Below are 17,917 nucleotides of genomic sequence, written 5' to 3'. Positions count from 1 at the left end.
TAGGGGTTTCAAGACACAGACACAGAAGTGCCCCTGGGCTCCTCCCAGGCTCCTGTTTGGAGAATTCTGGCTCTTGTTGGCTTGAATCAGTAAGAAAAGCTTTGTATTTTAGATCACAAAAACTCCTCAAGCAGCAGTTTAAACTAACAGGGTTCCTATTTCTCACACTTAGGAAAGGTGAAGGGATGTAACTATTCCCTGGATCCCAGGATCCAGTGATGCTAAGACTTCAGGCTTCATTTTTGGTCTGTACCTCATGGCTACACAATGGCTGCCACAGCACTGAGTACTTCATCCACACACTACATCCAAGGCAGGGCAGGACCTTGCCAGTAAGAGCTTTTGCCTCCTCACCAGTTCAGTCAATCCTTCCCGGACATCCCTTACCCAGGCTGAAACAGGGAGTGCTCTCCCTGAAACAGAGGAGGACATCAGGTCCTCTCAGTTGGGAGGGCAGCCAGGTCAACAGCCAGTGGCTAATTTCTCAAAAGTTGATCCTGGAGTTCTGACAGAGTGATTTTCTTCCCAGTGAGGCTAAACAGTGTCATAACCTTAACCACAGTACCAGAACCTCATCTCTATGAATTTACCATTCCTCACTGCAGCTCCCCAAATTGAGGGTCGGTAGCCCAGGTGGTGCTAGTGGTAAAGAACCTGCCTGCCAATGCAGGAGATGCAGGTTCAATCCCTGGACCGGGAAGATCCCCTGGAGAAGGAAATGGCAACCCATTCCAGTATTCTTGTCTGGAGAATACTGTGGACAGAGGAGCCTGGCTGGCTACACTGCATGGGGTCGCAAAGAGCTGGGCATGACTGAAGCGACTGAGCATGGAAGCAGCCCCATTTCCACTGCGCAGCACTGAGGCCCAGAGAGCCCAGGTGGCTGGGCCAGGCCACTGGTGGCCTCATCAGTCTGCAAGTGCTTTTCATTGTGCAGAGCCTCTCACACTCCTTTTCCTCTTTAGTCCTGCGGTGACCTCCTGAAACCCACATTTCTAACGGAGCTAGATGAGGAGGCTGGGACTTAGGGGGGTGAAGTCACCAAGGGCTATCCAGCTGGGTGGCCGGGCAAGACTTAGGAAGGCTCATCCACTTCTGTGAAACAGGCACTCCTGAGTCTAGACCATCAGTGGCCCCTATTCTCCCAAGGTGAGAGGTCTGGCAGTGCAGGGCCCCATGCTGGGGGGCTGGGGTCTGAGTCTCAGCCCAGCCACTTGGGAGCTCTGTCGCCTCGGGCTCTCCAAGCTTCGCTTTCTTTGTAAGACATGGCTAGAGATGTCCACGGGTGAGGAGGGTTCAAGGTAATGATGGCCATGAGAGGGCCTCTCAGCTGGATGAGCTTGTTAGTCACTGGTGTTCCTAGAGGTCACTGCTGTCCATTACAGAGGTGGGCAGAGGGAGCCCACATGTCCCCTCCCCATCCGGTGACTTACCCTGGGTTGCTAGGCAGTGGACACCAGGTCTGCCCCTCTGCTGTGTGTGCACACATGCACAGGTTTGCTGGGCATAAGTAGTCACTATCTGCCAGAATCAGATGGAGGGCCTCACACGTGGTAGGCTGAGTTCCGGCACTGGGGAGATGCCTGGAACTTATAGGTTTCAAATCTCCCCCTTTTCCCGAGGGATCAGGAGCCTTAGAGGGGGTTCCATTGTAGCAGGCAGGGTAGAGCCAGGCAGCTGGGCGCACAGGGGCAGCCCAGTGACCCCACCCACAGCCCGGGGAGCACTGACAAGGTGTTACTGAGAACTACTCTGCTTCCGCCCTCAGGACAGCGAGGCATTCCTGACATCCTTCCCCACCAGCACCACACCACACCACACACACAGAGGCTGTGGGTGGCAGCCAGTGTGCTTATTTGCAAAGGTTTAGCCCTGTGCACCCAGGGGCAGAACCCTCCTCCTCTGCAATCATTGGGTTGACCAAAAAGTTCAGCAGTTTTCCTGTAAGATCGTGGAGAAAAACCTGAGCAAACTTTTTGGCCAACCCACTACATGCAGTAGTTCTTTTATTTTTCTTCAAACTTTAACCTTTTTATTTTGTATTGGGGTATAGCCCATTAACAGCATTGTGAGAGTTTGTGGTCAACAGAGAAGGGACTCAGCTATACACATACATTTGTGGTGTCCATTTGTGGTTCGTCATTTATTGTATCTGTATATGGGGACAAAAAGATGAAGCAAGCTTGAAGGACCCTTTACATTCATTTAAAAATAAATAGTTTTTAAAATTTTATTTATTTAAATTGGAAGATAATTACTTCACGATATTGTGATGGTTTTTGCCATACATTAACTTGAATTGACTACAGATATGCATGTGTCCCCCCAATCCTGAACACCCCTCCCGCCTCCCTCCCCACCCCATCCCTCTAGGTTGTCCCAGAGCACTGGCTTTGGGTGCCCTGCTTCATACATCAAACTCACACTGGTCATCTATTTTGCATATGGTACTTATATGTTTCAATGCTATTCTTTCAAATCATCCCTCTTTCTCCTTCAAGAACAAATGAATTCCTACTATGTGCTAGGAATTGTCCTAGGTACTGGGTTACTTTGGGGGACAAAACTGACAAAGACCCCACCCTTTGGAGCTCGGGGTAAGTGACACAGAGGCCAGACAGGAAAGTTCACAGGGGAGCCCTGCTTCTAAGCCCACTGTGCTGTCTGCGCACAGCTCTTATAAGCATGACTCCCTGGTGTCCCAGGTCAGAGCAGCTGGGCAGAAACGGCTGGGAGGCCAGCTCTGGAGCAGGTGCAGTGAGAGCCCCCAGAACCACAGCCAGTGGTCTGATGGCGTGGGAAGAAACAGAAGAACAAAAAGAGCAACACCAGAGGCTCAGAAGAGCCAGGAGGCATGGAGCCATTCAGTGTCAGGGTAAAGAGCCCAGAAGCCTCCGGGACCTGGAGGGTCTTCTGTAGGCTGATGTTCCCCGGGCTTGACCTTGAGTTGTCAAGAGGAAGCCAAAGTACATCCAGTAGCATCGGACGGAGAATGCAGGGAAGTGCATCAATTATCAAGAACTGGGACCTGTCCAAGCCATTCGGGCACAGAAAACACGCGCTTCCTTTCTCTAGGGAAACTCACTTCAGCTCGGGGGCTGCTTCTCCTGGGTGGGTGAGGGGGGTGGTCCTTGTCTGTTTTGCTCACTGCGGGACACTCACGTGCTCTGAATGGAGCCTGGCATGGTCTGAACACTCAATAAGTGTTCCCCAAATGAATAGAAGTGTGGAAGTCCAAGCAAGTGAGCTGTTTCCAGCAGTCCTCCACGATGTCCCATGGGCATCTCCTTGGTGCCCCCAGTGGAGCCCTGGTCACCTGATGGGGAGACACAGTTCCTGTTGTGGTCAACTGGCGTGCAAATGGGGGAGACACATGCATACACACATGTGCGCACTGACACGTGGCTGCCTGGCGCTAAGGGCTTGGCTTCCCAGCCATTGTGTTCTTTTTTTAAAAGTAATTAATTTTTGGCTGTGCTGGGTGAGTCTTCATTGCTGCACACTGGCTTTCTCTAGCTGCAGCAAGCGGGGCTACTCTTTGCCGTGGTCCACGGGCTTCTCACTGCAGTGGCTTCTCTTGTTTCGGAGCACAGGCTCTAGGCACACGGGCTTCAGTAATTGTGCCGCATGGGCTTAGTTGCCCCAAGGCACATGGGATCTTCCTGGACCAGGGATTGAACCTGTGTGCCCTGCACTGGGAGGCAGATTCTTAACTGCTGGATCACCAAGGAAGTCCAGCCATTGTGTTCTTTAATCCTCTCTTCAACCTCAGACTGTAGACTACTATTATTACCCTTTTATAGGTGGAGAAACAGAGGCACAGAGAGGTTAAGTAACTGCTCAGATTCACACAGCTGGTAGAATGGGGAAGTAAGGCTTCACACAGGGTCCGTCTGATGCCATAGCCGGAACATTTAACCGCCGTGCTGCCTTGCCTCTCAATGGGGGTGGGTGTGCGTTCGGGAGTGTCGCTGTGTGCATTTAAGTGTGTGTGTGTACATGTGTGGGTGAAACATTCATTTTTCTTCCTGGAACCTCTGTGGTGTCACTGATAGTCAAGGTGGTGGTGAGTAAAGGGCCCTGATCAGAGCTGCCCCAACACTCCCTGGATCCCATGGTAGCTTCAGAGTCTAGATATAAGGGGCTTAGGGACAATGGGAAAGGCCAGAGGATGGGTTTGGACACTGTTTTTACAGAAATCATTTGGTTATTTGGGTTGTCCGGGGCCTCATGGCTTCTCCCAGCCACCCCATTATTGCCTTCACGCATCCTGAAACAGCTAGACTCTTACCGAGGGTCTCCTGAAGACATGCTGTGGGCTTTGCAAAGGCTTGCAGGCTGTGGGCTTTGCAAAGGTTTGCAGGCTGGCACTTTGGCATGCATTGGCTTGTCTGGCTGGTGCCCTATCACTCCTGCTGTCAATTTGCTATAAGGATTGGGGAGGGGAGACCGGAGATGTGCAGAAGGGTGGTGGGGAGCGATCTTAAGCCCTGGGGATCCCTGACACTGTGGTTGGGGATGTATGTGTGTGTGTGTGTATATGTGTGTGTGTGTGTGTGTGTGTGTGTGTGTGTGAGTGTAGTGTTGATGGTGGATTGTGTGGGAGTCATGAGTCAGGGCCCATGGGAAGCTTCCAGGGAGCAGGACCTTCCTCACCTGGCTGGGCCACCTGTCTGCCCAGCTGTCTGCTCCCCTCCAGCCTGTCTGTGGGGCAAGGTCAGGGGCTCCTTGTGCTTCTGGGGTCTGGAAGAGCAGTGTGCAGCCAAGTGGAGTTGGCTGGACACTCTCCCAGGATGGGAAGCAGATGGGAGGCTGCAGCAGCTGGGGCTCAGGCCTCACCCAGGCCAGCTTGACCCTCGCCCTGTACTGTGGGGTGGGGTGGGATGGGGGCCAAGAAAGACAGACAGGCTGAGGGACTTGGAGAGAGAGACAGAGGGGCGGTCAAGAGAGAGTTGGCACAGAGACACACAGGCCGAGTATGGAGACAGAGGCAGAGCCTGGTCACCAGAGAGAGTGGTCTGCAGCACAAGAAGGGATTGGCATGGTGGGGCCTGGTCTCCCTGCCGGTTCCCTGAAGGACCATGGGCTCCCTCCTAGCACTGGCCTGACTCTGGGAGTGCCAGGCCTCCCACGGTCAGCCACCTTCACTTAGGCCCCAGTAAATGAAGGCTGAGATTTCCTTAGAACCAGGGAGGTAGCAGCTGGGTGGATGGCTTGGGGACTTTCTAGTCCTTTTTGCTGGTGAAGAAGCTGAACCTTGTAGGGGCTTAGGGCTCTGCTTTGCTCTGCTGCATCCTAGCGTGTGACCTAGGGCCTCCATTTTCCTATCTGCAAAATGGGAACAACAACAGCCACCTCCCAAGGGCCGTACAACAGCAAAGGAGTGTAGTGGGCTCCAGACGAGGCCTCTGTCAATGGATTCACTGACTTCTGTCCCTAGCTCTGAGGGGACAGGGAGCCGAGGACGACCTGGCCCCCTCTTTCAGGAGCTCATGGTGGCACTGTGTGGGGTGAGTGGGCAGGCGATGGCAGTTGCGCCAACCATAAGTTGAGCACAGAGGAGAGAGAAGAAGTCGGCATGAAGCTCTTGGAGGCTTCAAAGGGAAACACATGTCCCCAGCCTGCAGTGAGGTGGATCTGGAGCCCGCATTGTCTGAACTGGGGACACAGCGACCAGCAGAACCCCACCTTCCTGGAGTCTCTGTTTCTGTGGGCAGGAATAACTGGAAGCTAGGCTGTAACCAGAACAGGGGACCGGGGGACTGCATGGGGATGTCTCAGAGCTGGTCCTGGTACCTGCGTCCCAGTTCCACCTCTAGCATCTTAGCCCAGGAGGGATCCTCTGTACTTAGCACAGTAACCCTTGTTGTTTCTTACCACTAGGAAAGTTCTTCCGTATGTGCTTGACTGACCCTGAGGTCTGAACACATCCATTAGCCTCAATCCGAAGAGGCTTATTTATTTTTTTAAATATGTATCTATTTATTTGGCTGTGCTGGGTCTTAGTTGAGGCACCAGGATCTTTTATCTTCATCGCAGCAGGCAGGACCTTTAGTTGTGACATGTGAACTTTCAGTTGCGACATATGGAATCCAATTCCCTGACCGGGGATTGAACCCAGGGCCTCTGCATGGGAGCACTGTGTCTTAGCCACTGGACCACCAGGAAAAGTCCCAGCAGCAAGGAGTTTGGACTTCTGGACCGAGCCATGCTCCGGACCTGGCCTCCTTGTATCACAGGCAGTCACAGCATCCTACAGCCCAGGGCCCCTGACAATTGAGTTCACTCCTCTGGTGAGCAGCTTGGTGGGACAGGGGAAAGGTGCCTAGACAGCATTTACCAGCAACAGTGGTTTCAAGTGGGCTTCCCTGATAGCTCAGTTGGTAAAGAATCCACCTGCAACGCCGGAGACCTAGGTTTGATCCCTGGGTGGGGAAGATTCCCCTGGAGAAGGACATGGCAACCCATTCCAGTATTCTTGCCTGGAAAATCCCACAGACAGAGAAGCCTGGCAGGCTACAGTTTACGGGGTCTCCAAGAGTCGAACATGACTTAGCGACTAAACCAGAGGTGGTTTCAGCTTTGCCCTGGGGTTAGATTATAAGCTGCCCCAGGGCAGGGCCTCTAACTCCAGTGCCTGTCACAGAGCTGACACTCAGAAGGAACTCAATAAATCTTTGTTGAGTAAGTGGATTTCCTCCCCCAGTTCACGGTCCCTAGGTGGAGTCCTCCGGCTCACAAGGGGCTCTGGCCATCACTTTGCAGCTCTAAGACCTTGAGAGTCCTCCCAGCCAGGACACAGTGTGATCCTTGATTCACACCATGTTCCCGCCCTCAGCAAACAGCAGCCAGCTCCAACTGCTCATAAATTTCCTGCCTGTCACCCGTGGCGCCCAGGCCAGGCGAGGCAGGAGGCGCTAGGGGTGGGCTGAGCCATACCTGCTTCCAGTTCCCTGGGAAATTTGGAGGCCAGAAGCCCAGGCCTCTGCATGTGCCCAGAATAACCTCAGCAGAGCCAGGCCCCTTGGAGATGTGGAAGCAGGTCTGCCAAATGCAAAGATGAATGGGCTGGAATGTTCGAGAAAACACAAACACCCGCTTGCGGTACAGCTTGTGCAAGCTGATTTCACTCCCAAGAAATCTGATACAGGTCTGCCTAAGCACAGGAAAAGTGTGTGGATGTGTGGACCTAGAGAGTATCATACTGAGTGAAGTAAGTTAGACAGGGAAAGACAAATATCATATAATATCACTTATAGGTGGAATCCAAAAGTGATACAAGCGAAGTTATTTACAAAACAGAAACAGACTCACAGACATAGAAAGCAAGCTTATGGCCACTAACAGGGAAAACAATGGGAAGGGATAAATTGGGAGTTTGGAATTAACATATACACACTGCTGTATGCAATAAATAGTAAGGACATATAGCACAGAGAACTATATTCAATATCTTGTAATAATCTACAATGGAAAAGAATCTGAAAAAGAATATATATGTGTATATATATATATATATATATATATATATATGAATCACTTTGCTGTATACCTGAAATTAATACAACATTGTAAATCAACTGTGGTGGTGGTGGTTTAGTCACTAAGTCGTGACCAACTCTTTGCAACCCCACGGACTGTAGCCTGCCAGGCGCCTCTGTCCATAGGATTTCCCAGGCGGGAATACTGGAGTGGGTTGCCATTTCCTCCTCCAGGGGATTTCCTGATCCATGAATCGAACTTGTGTCTCCTGCTTGGCAGGCGGATTCTTTACCACTGAGCCACCTTAAGACTTCCCTGGTTGTCCCGTGGTTCAGAATCCACCTTGCGATGCAGGGGATATAGATTCTATTCCTGGTCTGGGAAGATTCCACCTGCCTCAGGGTGGCTAAGCCTGGGTGTCACAACCCTAAAGCTTGTGCCCCACAACAAGAGAAGCGACCATAAAGGGAAGCCCATGCAGCACAACCAGAGAGTAGCCCATGCAGCAACGAAGATCCAGGGTAGACAAAAATAAAAGAAATAAATAAAATTTAAATGGAAATAGTAAGAAAAAAAAAAAGCCAGGAAAAGAAAAGGAAAAGCGTGTGAAAGAGCAATCACCTATAGCTAGCATGGTTTCTCTGGGTGGAGAGGGGGAGGTGACTTCAGTGGTTTTCTTCTGTTTAGTTGCCTGTGTTTTTTAAGTTTTCTACAATTAACCTGTACTATCTATGCATGTACGGAAGTTTTAATGGTTTTATTGAGATTATACTTTACCCATTTAAAGCTTACAATCCAATAGATTCTAGGATATTCACTAAAATGTGGCCATCAACACAACCGATTCAGAGCATTTTCTTTCTTGCCCCCTTTTTTCTTTTAATATTTGGTTGCACTGGCTCTTCGTTGCAGCCCGCTGGATATTTATTACCATGTGCTTTGCAGCATGTGGGATCTTTTTTCTTTTTAGTGCGGCCTCAGCATCTTTTCCCATGGACGGAGGAGCCTGGTGGGTTACAGTCCACGGGGTCTCAAAGAGTCGGACACGACTGAGCAACTTCACTTTTTCACTTTCAGCATCTTTAGTTGTGGCATGTGGGATCTAGTTCCCTGACCAGGAGTAGAACTCCCAGGGCCCCCTGCGTTGGCAGTGTGGAGTCTTAACCACTGGACCACCATCAGATCAGATCAGATCAGATCAGTCGCTCAGTCGTGTCCGACTCTTTGTGACCCCATGAATCGCAGCACGCCAGGCCTCCCTGTCCATCACCAACTCCCAGAGTTCACTCAGACTCACGTCCATCGAGTCAGTGATGCCATCCAGCCATCTCATCCTCTGTCGTCCCCTTCTCCTCCTGCCCCCAATCCCTCCCAGCAGCAGAGTCTTTTCCAATGAGTCAACTCTTCGCATGAGGTGGCCAAAGTACTGGAGTTTCAGCTTTAGCATCATTCCTTCCAAAGAACTCCCAGGGCTGATCTCCTTCAGAATGGACTGGTTGGATCTTCTTGCAGTCCAAGGGACTCTCAAGAGTCTTCTCCAACACCACAGTTCAAAAGCATCAATTCTTTGGCACTCAGCCTTCTTCACAGTCCAACTCTCACATCTGCATGGAAACCCCCAATTTAGACCATTTTTATCAGCTCCAGAAGAGACCCCATAAGCTTTGGCGGTCCCTGTCTCCTTCCCAGTTCTGGGCAACCACAGATCTATAGATTTCCCTGTTATGGACATTTCGTGTGCATGGAATCATATAATACTTGAACATCTGTGTCTGGATCCTTTCACCTAGTGTACTGTTTTCAAGGTTTACCCACGTTCTGTCACGTGTCAGTACTTCCTGCCTTTTTATGGCTGAGTAATATTCTTTTGTATGAATATACCACATTTCACTTGTTTATTCATTGTGAATGTGATCTCGGTAATTTAAAAATTGTGCTTATTGAAGCAACTTAGCACACACACCATCTTGGGATTCCTGGGTGGTGCTAGTAAGTAAAGAACCCACCTACCAATGCAGGAGACATAAGAGACGTGGGTTTGATCCCTGAATCAGGAAGATACTGTGGAGAATGGAATGGCAACCCACTCCAGAATTCTTGCCTGGAGAATCCCATGGACAGAGGAGCCTGGCAGGCTGTAGTCCATAGGGTTGCAGAGTTGGACTTGACTGAAGCGTCTAAGCATGCACGCATGGATTTATTGCTTCCTGTTCTGGATGTTTCTGGCCAAGATGGCAGTTGGTTCCTTGTGACTATTTCTGGTTACTTGTTTTGAGACTTTTCAGCCTATGATACCGTTTTATGTTTTCAAACACCAGTGAGTCACCCCAAGGACCCAGCTCTTTGTAGGGAACTGGTGCTTCAGTTGTGGGTCAGACCCTGTTGGGCACATGTGGCTCCCTTGTCCCATTGATTCTTTGCAACTGACCTAAAGGTGGGTACTATTACTGTGCCCATTTTAAAGATGGGTAAACTGAGACTTTGAGAGATCAACCAGCCTGCCCATGGCCCCAGAGCCCCACTGACTTTAAGGCCAAGACGAAACCTAGCATTCAGCATTTAGAACCAAACACAAAATCCGCTTTTAGCCTACATATTGGTTTACATAAAAGTGAAAGATAGGGAATTTCCTGGCAGTCCAGTGGTTAGGACTTGGCACTTTCACTGCCAAGGGCTGGGTTCAATCCCTGGTCAGAGAACTAAGATCCCACAAGCTGTGTAGCTCAGCTTTCCCTGGCACCCCCCACCCCCACCAAAAAAAGATGAAAGTAAAATAATGCCTGATAGTGTGGGTCTTGCAAAATACATCTCTGATGCCCCTCGTTTGTCTCAATATTTTTTAGTATTTTTTAAAAATTAGTTAATAAATTTGAAAAGTTTTTGCTTGCCCTGGGTCTTTGTGGCTGTGTTTGGGCTTTTTCTAGTTGTGGCAAGTGGGGGCCACTCTCTAGTCTCCGTGCCCAGGCTTCTCACTGCAGTGCCTTCCGCTGTTGCAGAGCGTGGCTCTAGAGCACAGGCTTGAGAGTTGTGCTTCATGGGCTTAGTTGCTCCACAGCATATGCAATCTTCCCAGAGCAGTGATGGAACCCATGTCTCCTACATTGGGACATTGGGAGGTGGATTCTTTACCACTGAGTCACCAGGGAAGCCTCATTCTTCTTTTTTTTTTTTCATGTTTTGGCTGCACCATGCAGCCTGTGGGATCTTAGTCCCCCAACCAGGGATTGAACCCACTCCCCCTGCGTTAGAAGCATGGACTGTCAGGGAAGTCCCTGTCTTTCATATTTTAGTGTTAAAATAACACTTGCAATCTGACTGCTCCTTTAAGGACAAACCATAAAAAAAAAAAAAAAACCTCAGGATTTCATTACCATTTGATGCCTTTTTCTGCTTATAAAAGGCTGTATCCAAATTGCTTATCTATAGAAAAATTGTGTAATTTGAAAACAGTGAAACATGGTTAAGTAAGTAAAGTGACTGAAAATGAACTTGAAAGGTAAAGCAACTTACAGGCAGAAATAATAATTTTTTTAAATGGCCTACAGTGATAAAATTACTCTGAGGAAACCAATCCACTTAAAGCCAGAGACAAACTTAGTAAGCAGAGGAGTATAATTAGAAATTTAAAAATTGGAAGTGAACAAAAGCAGAAAGATGCAATACAGTTCCTGAATTCACAACGGTTATAGGCACAGTTAGCCAAAATGTCCAGTGACACATTTGAAATAGGAAACCTACCTGTGGCACATAATCGCTACATTAAATAAAAAGGCAGTGATTGGAAATAGTTACTCACGTGGTCAACAAATAGCAAATATTTATTGAGATGCTACTGTGTGTCCAGACTGTTTTAGGCCCTGAGGCTACAACCGCCAACAAAACAGACCACATCCCTGGCCCTGTGGAGCTGATGTTCCGACCACAAATGAGTGAACAATCAAAAGATGACTTCTGGAACTTCCCTGGCAGTCCAGTGGTTAGGACTCTGCACTTTCACCTCTGAGGTTGCAGGTTCTATCCTTGCTTGGAGAACTAAGATCCTACAAGCTGTGTGGTGTGGCCAAAAAAAAAAAAAAAAAAAGGTGATTCCTGAATGTGATAAACACAGCCACTTTGTCACACTGACCAAATCACCTCAATCGGACTCCACACATCAGACCTGCTGAAAGGGACCTGGGAGGGATCTTGTCTAGTCATTTTTAAAGTTTACGATAGTAAGACTTTTTGATGCTTTTGAACTGTAGTGTTGGAGAAGACTCTTCAGAGTCCCTTGGATAGCCAGGAGGTCAAACCAGTCAATCCTAAAGGACATAAACCCTGAATATTCATTGAAAGGACTGATGCTGAAGCTCCAATACTTTGGCCACCTGATGTGAAGAGCCAACTCATTGGAAAAGACCTTGATGCTGGGCAAGATTGAGGGCAAGAGAAGGAGTGACAGAGGATGAGATAGTTGGATGGTACCATCGACTCAATGGACATGAGTTTGAACAAACTCCAGGAGACAGTGAAAGACAGGGAGGCCTGGCGTGCTGCAGACCAGAGTTGCAAAGAGTCAAACATGACTGAGCAACTGAACAACAATGTTAGTGAGAGGCAGAACCTGTATTTAAAGGGCATCTTCCTTGTTGAGGGACCATGTAGGGGGCTCCTCAGGACCACGAAACCCTTACCCAGCCACACCCAGAGCCTTGGCTGCAGTGGAAACAACCACTCACAAAAAGTCCAGAGCTGGATGGGATGCAAGCTGTATTTCTCACCTGGAGCAGGATGTGGCCAGGGGTTACGTAAGAAGGAGTCTGTGGTGTGGTTGTCACAGTGGAGAGTAAGCCCAACCCTCTCCTATGTATTTGCAATTATGCTTGCATGTGTACATGTGTACACACACCTATACACACACCTTGCCTCTTCTGAAGGGATGGCATAGGTAGATTTGTCTTCTATCTTTCAGCCACAGCTGATGGGTCCATGGTAAGAAATCTGACTGAGGCTGGACCAATTGCCTGCCTTCACTGGGCATTTGGGGTGGGGATGTTGAGAGACTGGGTCGATGGTGAGACAGGCAGTAAAGAAGCAGGGCCTGGATGTGGCCGAATGATGTGGTTGGCAGGGCACCTGGAGGGAAGGGGCATAGATTGCCCCTTGAGGTTTGCAAGCTTTCCTGAGACTTTCCTCCAGCCTCCCTGAAATGCCCTTTCATTGTTGTTTAGCCGCTAAGTCATGTCAGACTCTTTGGGACCCAATGGACTTTAGCCCATCAGACTTCTCCATGGGATTCTTCCATGGGATTTCCCAGGCAAGAATACTAGAGTGGGTTGCCATTTCCTCCTCCAGGGGATCTTCCCAACCCAAGTATCAAACTCATGTCTCCTGCATTGGTGGGCAGATTCTTTACCACTGAACCACAGGGAAGCCCCTTGGGTAGCCTTGAATAATGGAAAGATTGGAATGAGTTTCTTCTCCTCTCAATGCAGTCACAATCACACAATCAAAAGAAAATGCTGGGTAAATAAAACCATACACATTTCTTGACTGCAGGATTTTTCAGAGCTTTTAATATGTCCATATATACTGTGACTTTCTCCAGGGGATCTTCCTGACCCAGGGATCGAACCTGGGTCTCCTGCATTGCAGGCAGACTCTTTATCAGCTGAGACACCAGGGAAGCCCATACAGTGACTTCCAAGATGGGGCCAAGGTCTGTGATGTTTCCAAGACTCATGGGATATGCCTCACCTGGCTCATTCTCTGCAGAACAACCCTTTGGGGAGTGCTTATCCACATGCATGGACTTGTACTTGCCATACAGGTGAAGGAATTAAATCTTAGACAGGGAGCGTCAGCTTCCCAAGGTCACACAGCTGGTTATTTGCAGAAAAGGTCTTGGCACCTAAGACTTCCCATTGTTTCTCCCGCCACGCCCCAGTTGACATAAGGCTTCCTTGGATGGATGATGTTATGATGTGTGGGATTCCTGGTCCAAGGTGGGTGGTGGAAGGCAGGTTCAGTATAGACGCGAGGGAAAGGGTGGGGTTGAGAACTGAAGGTCAGGCCTTGGGCTGGTGGTAGCCATGGCTTCCGTGGAGTCTGAGAGCCCTACTGATGGCTTGGGGCAGAGCCCGGCTGGGCAGCCGTGCCTTGACAGAGCAGCCAGTGGGCCGGCTCCAGCTGCCCCAGCCTCGCGCGCCTTTTCTGACCGCAGGCGGACTGAGCAAGGGAGGAACTTGGGGCCAGTCCTCGGCCGGCCCGCCCAGGCAGCCAGCGCCGGGATGACGCGGCTGTAAATCACCACGTGGACCACAGACCCAGTGCCATCCCCACGGGTTTCCTTTCCGCTTCTTAATCCTCCTCTTCAGACTCAGTAACAAAAAGCAGATTCCTGCTGGGGCCAGCACACACCATGGGCTCGGAGAATGTGAGCCCGAACTCACCACATCAAGATGCTCCCTCCTCTCACTTTTCCTTTTACCCCTGTCTTAGCCTGTATTAGCCGGAGGATACTCCCTCCTCCTGGCGGAGGTCCCTCGCCCTCCCTGGACCCCGCTTCCAGCCTTGCCCCAGCCTCTACCTTGGCCGCCTGCCCATCGGCCGCCCAGGCCTGAGGCTCACCGGGGCCTGTGGTTAGCAGCCCCTCCAGCCTCGTGGTTTGGCTCCAGCCTGGCTCCCCAAGCCTCCCTTTCAGCAGGAGTTGCCTTCGTGTGTTAGGATAAACAGCACTGATCAGGGTTCAAATGCTGGTGCCGCCAACTCGTAGGTAGCACTTACCTCTGAGATGGGGGATGTGAGAAGGTTCCCTGGCACGTCGGAGGTGCCTGACAGCTGTTCTGTTCCAAAAATAAGTGCTTAGCTGTTTGTTCAGGGTTGTTGCAAGAAGCAAGAGAGAGGTATTTGGCACTGCTTTGCTAGGGGTTTGCGTGCCCAGTTAAGGGATGGTTGTTCTCCTGAGTGTTCTTAGGTGGACTTGGAGCCCCGAAGAGCCTCCCCATCAGCTCTGATCTCCCTCCAAAGCTAAAGCCCTGGCAGCCCCTATGACCTCTCCCCATCTCCTATCCCTTCCTATAGCAAATCCTACCCTTTGGTCAGTTTTCTCATGAGCAACAGCAAGTTCAGTGGCCAGAGAGAAGTTTCTGAAGGTCAGGATTGCAAGGGACTGAAAGATGGTCTAAGTTAAGGGTTTTCCAATTTGCCCCGAAGCACCCGAGTTCTCAGAGTCTTCACCAGGCTCCACGTTGGAAGCAATACTGTAGACTCTGGGTCCCCTTCTCTCTGTGTCCCGCACCCTCTCCTGATTCAAATAGACCAGAACCATGCTCATCTGTTTTCTACATTAGAATTTCAAGGTCAGAATTCACTTATTTCCACTAGATGAAGACACTGTCATTTTATAGATAAGAACACTGAGGCCTAGCTGGTGGGGGGATGGGCTGCACCTAGAGTTGGCCTCCTGGCTGCTGGTGTAGTATCTTGTCTGAAGGATGTGGGGAGAAGGAGGTGAGGATGCCGTTCCTGTGGGCAGGGGCAGGGCTGACTCTAACATTCCTTGGAGGTGTGACCTGGGGATTGTAGGTCACACCTGGGTATCAGGACCAGGGGTCCCTGAGCTCCTTCTACCTGCTACACCCCCTCCCATCCCCCAAACCTACTAAATCAGCATGTGTGCTGAGTCAATTCAATCTTGTCTTACGCTCTGTGACCCCATGGACTGTAGCCCACCAAGCTCCTCTGTCCATGGCATTCTCTAGGCAAGAATACTGGAGTGGGTTGCCATGCCCTCCTCCAGGGGATCTTCCCGACCCAGGGATCAAACCTATGTCTCCTGTGTCTCCTGCATTGGCAGGTGGGTTCTTTACCACTGGCGCCACCTGGGAAGCCCAGCTCAATCAGCAGTGTTTCTAAAATGCAGTGGGGGTGGGGTGGGGAGTAAGGGGACACTGTGGGCTCTGGTGGCAGCCAGTCCTGGGTCCAAGTGGTGGCTCCATCCCTTACTGAACCCTTCAAGATGCAGCCCCTGCCTGAGCCATATGGGTCCTTCCTGGAGCAGCCGTGAGGGTAAGTAAGAGCAGGTGCCGCGGGCGCTGGCACCCGGTGCAGGCTGGCCTTCTGGAGTTAGGACCAGTGTGTGTGTGGGGGGTGCTTCTGACCATTGGTTGCTTCTTTTCTTTTTTTAAAAGTTTGTTTATTTGGCTGTGCCAGGTCTCGGTTGCAGCACGTGGGACCTTTAGTTGTGGCATGTGGTATCCAGTTCCCTGATCAGGGATGGAACCTGGGCCCCTTGCACTGGGAGCAAGGAGTCTCAGCCACTGGACCACCAGGACATCCCCGTTGGTTGTTTCTTTTTGTTTGTTGAGGTATAGTTGATTTAAAATACTATATTATTTTCAGTTGTATAATATAGTGAATCAAAAATTTTATAGATTATATTCCATTTAAAGTTATTAAAAAATATTGGCTATATTTCCTGCACCATACAATATATCCTTTTAGCTTAGCTATTTTATTTTTTGTTTGTTTCTTAGCTTTTTTTTTTTGTATTGGAGTGTGTTTGATTTGGGGGCTTCCCTGGTGGCTCAGCTGGTGAAGAATCTGCCTGCAGTGCAAGAGACTGCCTCCTGTGTTAGTTTCAGGTGTGCAGCAAAGTGATTAATTATACATATACATATACCTATTCTTTTTCAGATTCATTTTCCATATAGGTTATTACAGAGTACTGAGTAGAGTTCCCTGTGCTATACAGTAGGTCCTTGTTGATTATCTGTTTTATATATGGTGCATATATGTTAATCCTATCCTCCTAATTTATCCCTTTTCTCCCATTGGCTGATTCCTTCAGGAGTGACCAGCCATGGGCTCGCCTGAGGATGCTGCTGTGGGCCCTCTTTCCAAGTCAAGCTTGAGGAGAAGGTGAGCTTGCCAAGTCCAGCCTCGTCTTCCTCTCTAAGATGCCACCGGATGCTCAGACCACCTCCTCTCAGGACAAGAGCTAGCCTGCCTCCCTCTCACCCTCTCCCACACCCCCACCCCCAGCCACTCTACGGTGACTTTGCACTTTGCTGTCTGCCCGGTGGGGTGGGGAGAGCAAAGTCTTCGCCTTGCCCGGGCCTGAGGCCCACCGTCCTTCTGGCTGCAGAAATTCATTGCCAAAGATTCAACAGGGACACTGAACAAACTGGGGGTGAGAGGACCCCATGGTGAAAAGCCACACTGTGGCTCTGTGACCTTTGCTCCTCGTGTTGCCCGGGTCCCATCTCAGGCCAAAGACAAGTCAACATTTCCACTAGGAACTCATGGAAGAGATGGATGTTTGGTGACTTCAGACATGATCCGGAACTGTCTTTCTCCACTTGGCCCTGAGCTGGCTGGACCCAAGATACATCTTCTAGGGGCTGTGAGAGGGAGGCTGAGGGTGCCTGTGGGGAGTGGGATCTGAGATCCCAGCCCCTCTCTCCCTCCCACTGGCTGCCCAGGCCTCTGACCTTGATTTTCCATGTTCCCTGGGCCCAGGCTCCTTCTTGGGCCCTCAGCATCATGAGAAGTGAGTATGTAGGGGGAGCAGCACCCATACCCCACCCCCGGGACTTGCCTCGAGGTGACCTGCCCCCAGCTGGCCTGGCCAGCCACTCCTTGCCAGGGGCCCGCCCTCCTGACAGGACACATGAGAGAGTGCCCTGCCTGGAGGCCAGTGGTCTGTGACGGTTGTGCAGGGGGGCAGAGGAGAGGAAGGGACCAGGGGAATGGGCCAGTAACGTGGGGAGGAAGGCATGTTCAAAGCCAAGGCCTGTTCTTTCCTTGTGCTCACAAGGCCAAAGCTGTTCACATCTGTGCTCAACCATCTGCTTCAAATTGAAGTAAAAGCCCCAATGTGTAAAGAAAACACTTGCTTGTGTTGATGGACTCTGTGGGTGACCAGGACTTTGGCCGGTCAGTCAGGGGGAGGAAAGAGGTTGAGAGTGCTTCAGAAATGAACAGTGTGTGAATGAATGTGTGTGTGTGTGTGTGTGTGTGTGTGTGTGTGACGGGGTGGGGTGGGACCTTCGCCATGGCCTTGGCCTAGACTAGTGACCAGGAGGCCAGGTCAGGAACACGTGAGGAGCTTTCTCTGCTTGTACCGTATTTACTCCATACCGTGAGTTTATAAGGTGGGGACTGAATTTTTTATCCTGTTGTACAGATGAGGAACCTGAATACAGAAGGAGAAGGGCAGGTCAGTGACAAAGCCAGGTCTCACACGGTGGCCTCACTCCAAAGCCTGTGCTGTTAACACTTTTCCAGCCCTATAAGCCAGTTCCGGCTCAAGGTCTTGGCATGGCTTTGTCCCATCCGTGCGCTGCAGTGGGCCTTGAATGGGACAGAATAGCCCAGCAGGGGTGGTTGGGTTGTGGTTTAGTTGCTCAGACGTTTCCAATTCTTGTGACCCCATGGGCTCTAGCTCACCAGG

At 50.3% G+C, this 17,917-nt stretch overlaps 1 protein-coding gene across 2 annotated transcripts in view; it reads left to right on the top strand.

The window, feature by feature from the left end:
- Positions 1-17,355, top strand: part of ATOH8 (atonal bHLH transcription factor 8) — a 43,638-nt gene extending 26,283 nt beyond the window's left edge. For both annotated transcript variants that reach the window (XR_003513386.1, XM_027555529.1), the window contains one exon: positions 16,313-17,355. Coding sequence is in view for 1 of the 2 variants with exons in the window: in XM_027555529.1 (XP_027411330.1) it covers positions 16,313-16,318 (6 nt within the window). In the remaining variant the exon portion in view is untranslated. The remainder of the gene's footprint in view (positions 1-16,312) is intronic.
- Positions 17,356-17,917: the final 562 nt, after the last annotated feature.

This window comes from Bos indicus x Bos taurus, chromosome 11 (assembly GCF_003369695.1).
Source record: "Bos indicus x Bos taurus breed Angus x Brahman F1 hybrid chromosome 11, Bos_hybrid_MaternalHap_v2.0, whole genome shotgun sequence".
Classification (NCBI taxonomy): domain Eukaryota; kingdom Metazoa; phylum Chordata; class Mammalia; order Artiodactyla; family Bovidae; genus Bos; species Bos indicus x Bos taurus.
Note: the sequence above shows the minus strand (reverse complement) of the source record. Positions and strands in the feature narration are given on the sequence as shown.